This window comes from Colletotrichum destructivum, chromosome 1, assembly GCF_034447905.1.
Source record: "Colletotrichum destructivum chromosome 1, complete sequence".
NCBI lineage: Eukaryota > Fungi > Ascomycota > Sordariomycetes > Glomerellales > Glomerellaceae > Colletotrichum > Colletotrichum destructivum.
Genome location: NC_085896.1, coordinates 1,616,219 through 1,620,281, shown reverse-complemented (window position 1 = coordinate 1,620,281; position 4,063 = coordinate 1,616,219). Strand labels below are relative to the sequence as shown.

The following is a 4,063-nucleotide window of genomic DNA, read 5'->3' as shown; positions in this document are numbered from 1 at the left end:
TGCATAAACACTAACTGGCCCTTACTCAAAGCTCACGTCCAGAGGAAAGCCAGCGCGATAGCGCACCATACATGGGGGTTATGGTGGGCGCGGCGGCCAAAATAACAAGTGTACTGTGTGCAGGCACGAAAAAGTTGCGCGACGCAAAAAGCTCCGAGCAACATGAGCACGTTCACGGGGGATCTGGCTAGACGGTTCCGAAAGGCAGGCAGTCAGTAGTCGATCATTAAGCTGCCCAAGCCCAGATGTGTTGGCTGGATGGAAGGCCCAAGTGCAACCTAACAAGATGCCGGTCCACGGGTAACGACCGGGGTAAACTGGCTGTTGAAGATGTACATGTGATGGCGTGCGGAATGCTGATATCCAATGCAGTGTGCATCGCCATCGCCGTGACTAGCCCACAACAGGACATGGGAACGGTGCCTGTAGGCAGGTCGGAATGGACGCAACATGGTCTTGTCGGCACAATGGGTTTTTGGTTGACCGGGGTCCGGCCACCACCACACACGACGGGTCTCGTGATGACTGGCGACGCGAGAGAGCTGCTGGTTTGCTTGCTCAGATCTCGTAGCCGGCGCCGAGTACCGATCTCGGGGATGCGCTGTGCCGGGCCTCATGTGCAAGGGTTGGATGCTGTTGCCGGCGTCGTTGCCGTCGTCGCTGTCAGCATGGCACACGCATGGGAGCTCGTGGTGGCCTGCGCATGGAGGTGGTTGAGACTGCGCTGACCGAGAACCAGGGGTGGGTGGGGGTGATGGACATGGTGATGATGATGGTGTCGTGGATTGAGCCCGGTCAGGCGTGTGCAGCGTCTCCGGTGTGGCGGCCATTGGCGATGGGTCGTCAGCGAATGAAGGCAGCTATAGGCCGCTCAGGTGCAGTTGCAGCGTAAATGGGCGATACTACCGATGCGTCATGATTAGATGGCATCTGCATCCGTCCGCTGGGACGCTGGGAGAGGAAAGCACAAGTCCGAGATGTGCATGCCGGATGATGGACGGAATGCATTTGTGGAGCATAAAATGGCCTTACATGGGTAGGTCGGTAGGCAGGTACGTGAGACCAAACACTCAGCCTACCTAGGTAGGTACCTCAAGCAGCCTGAGTGAGGATGGTTATGACAGATCCGAAGTATCTGGCCAATAAGCGATTACTTCTTCTTCGTTAAGACCCATGAAGTGGATACGCGGGTTGGTTTGGTTCAAAGGGGGAAAGAGCCGCTACCAGAGGTGTCATTGCCAATGCCGCTACGCTACAGTTACGGAGCACCCGTCTCACTAACACCTGCCAGTTGTCTTTAGTGCCAGCCTCATTCCCTCCTTTCCCGTTCATGTCAAGAAATGAAGGGGAACAAAAATAAACGATGGAATCAAAGGCTCTCGGACGAGACACAAATAGTCACCGGACTCAGACCGTCGGCACTAGGACACAATCATGACCGTCTTCGATCCCCCCCGCCATCTTCCATTTTTTATTGACGCTGGGCTCTGCTGAGCTGGGCTGGGCTGGAGCGTCAGCGTATCTCGGTAGGTATCTCGAGCAGACGACAGTGGCCCCAGCAGCCCGACGCGGCTGGTTTCGAGACGGCAAGATCGACTACCTTTAGTCTCTTGAGGCCATCTTACAACCTTTCCGTACGTGACTTCGCACAGCTGACGCCCCCCGTCGTGTCCACCAGTACCGCGCCAGATTTCCGTCACTTGGCATTCGGGTTCTCCTCAATGGCTTGCTATTTCGACTAGAGGAAATTAGGGAGAAAAACAACGTTTAGTGTCCGTATATTTCTTTCATCTCCAGCCAGCAGAAGAGCCCCAACTCGGCAAGGCTGGCGGGACTCAGGAATAGCAGAGACGGCACCGACTTAGATGGAGGGTGTCGACTCCTGTCTGGTATTGAATTCCCTCCTCCCCCTGGGCCTTGCCCTTGACCTTGAGCCTGTAAGAGAGCGGCGCGAGAAGCACCGCTGCCCATCTTGAGAATGGATCGAATGAATCAACGAAATTGTTTGCCTGTAACCGAAACCGAAAGCAATGGATGGAAGCAGAGGCATCAGGTCAAGGCCTCCCAGTGAGCGAATGCGAATGGAAGTTGCAGACTGGGCCGCAGACCTGCACCTGCCTGCTTTACCGCTTTCTCAAATTCCCTCTTTCCCTCCTTCCCTCTTCCCCTCGAGAGGCTTTCCTCCCACAGAGCCTCTTCCCATTGGCTCCCAGCGCGCTGTCGAAAGGACGGGGCGGGGGAGGCTTTTCCCGATCCACTCTTCCCATTTGCTGGCCTTCCACACCCGCCCCTTCACCGGTGCCATAGACCCGGACTTGACAACTGCTGCGAACATCCGCCGACGACCGTCTTCCGATGTGAAATGTGACAGACTAGGGAGACAACAAACAACCCGTCCGACCTCACAATTTCTCATCGCCATCCGGATCTGCATCACACACACACACACACACACACACACACACACACACACTTGCTGTCGCCCACGCAGATGCTGCATCAACCCTTGCCCCTTGCGCCCTCACCCTCGCTTTCGTGCTTCCTTGTCCTCATCCACGCTCACACTCATAATCCATCGCATCGAGGCCCAGCTCTGCACCTGCGCACGCCGCCGACCTTTGAACTTTTGCCTACATGCACTATGCTGTTGTGTCCTTGGCGGATGGACGAATGTTGTGTCCGAAGTGATGCAGTCGCTAAACAAACGCCTGGTTGCGCTCGCACTGCTTCCATCCTCCCGGCACCTGCTGGTCAATCGAGGTCTTGCTCTAGTCCACGCACGGAAGGTCAACTGTTCAGTGCCGTTTCGAATTCTGGCCAGGCTCGTTGCTGTGCACGTCGAATCTATCTCGTTGGGGCACCGAAGCAAGCTAGAAGAACTTTCTCCTGCTGCTGCCGTGGGAGCCTACCGCCCCGTCATCTATCTGTACCGTATCACAAGATCGGACGCCACTGACTGCGCGTTGACACAAACAAGGTCCGATATTGCCTAGCATCTGGGGTCTGAGCCCCCCTACCCCCGATGAGAAAGCTGAAGACGTCGTCGGCTGCGCTACCATGTCGCATGCCCAATCCTCCTTCTCAGGGGAACTGCAATTTGTCCGCCAAAATAGCTCCTCTTCATCCCTGGGCACTGAACTGAATCTTGATATTCCTGTCATCTGCCCTGGCCGCGTTCCTGGGGAGATTTCGGACCATCGCCCAAAGCGTCGGCTACCCAACGATCCCGGCATCACTAATCATCAATCAATCAACCCATCACATCCTATCACGGTGCTGTCCCGTTGCCCTGTGCGCCAGAGCACATGTCCGCCTGCAGACTGGACAGGACGATCTTCCCAATGGCCGTGTTGCGCCGCTGCTGACACTTGTGTGTCTGCTTGCCTCGGCCAGCACGGCCTTTCACTGGCTGTCGCCGTCTATGATGAGCAAACTGCACAATGAGGTGCTCCTGTTTCCTTGGAGGACGTCCGAACTGTATCCTCCACAGCTCGCTCGCCTCGCCGACGCATCCAGATGCAATTTGAACCGCTCGGCATTGCAAGCGCCAGCAGCATGCGCGATCATGACTGGCTGCCGTTCGCAAATCGATCTTGCTTCCTGTCTGCACATCGTCCCGCGCCCCAAGGTCACCACAGGGTCTTTGTTATCGCCCTCTTATTTGCCCCAGTCAACGGTGCTCATAATCACACTGCGGGCAGCGACTGAGCCATGCCCACACCATGGCCATCCGTGGGTCGAATGGGACTTTCGGGCTGCTGTGGAGGCTGCCTTGTCATACCCACACGGTCCAGGTCCGGTCTGACCTCCGCCATCGACAGGGTCCGGCTTAAGGGTATTACTGTCATTGAACGATACAACCCTAAAAATACCTTGTAACACAGGAAAGGGCGTCTCCGAATTGCTTCCGAAGGCGTTTACGCAATCTGGCGCCCTTTGATCCCAGAAAGGGCTGCTTCGAGGGCTTCGGGTTACTGTCAGGCAGCTAGAATCCGAAGAACCTTAAACACGACAGCCCCCGGTCAGATGCCTGGTCAGTTCACCATGTCCAAGTGACCGAAAT

At 56.2% G+C, this 4,063-nt stretch overlaps 1 protein-coding gene across 1 annotated transcript; it reads left to right on the top strand.

Annotated features, from left to right (window-relative positions):
• Positions 1-2,081: 2,081 nt before the first annotated feature.
• Positions 2,082-3,805, top strand: CDEST_00506 (uncharacterized protein; the record flags this gene model as incomplete). Its single annotated transcript, XM_062916665.1, has 2 exons — positions 2,082-2,977; positions 3,208-3,805. 2 exons carry the CDS (start codon positions 2,082-2,084, stop codon positions 3,803-3,805), a joined length of 1,494 nt encoding a protein of 497 aa, XP_062772716.1.
• Positions 3,806-4,063: the final 258 nt, after the last annotated feature.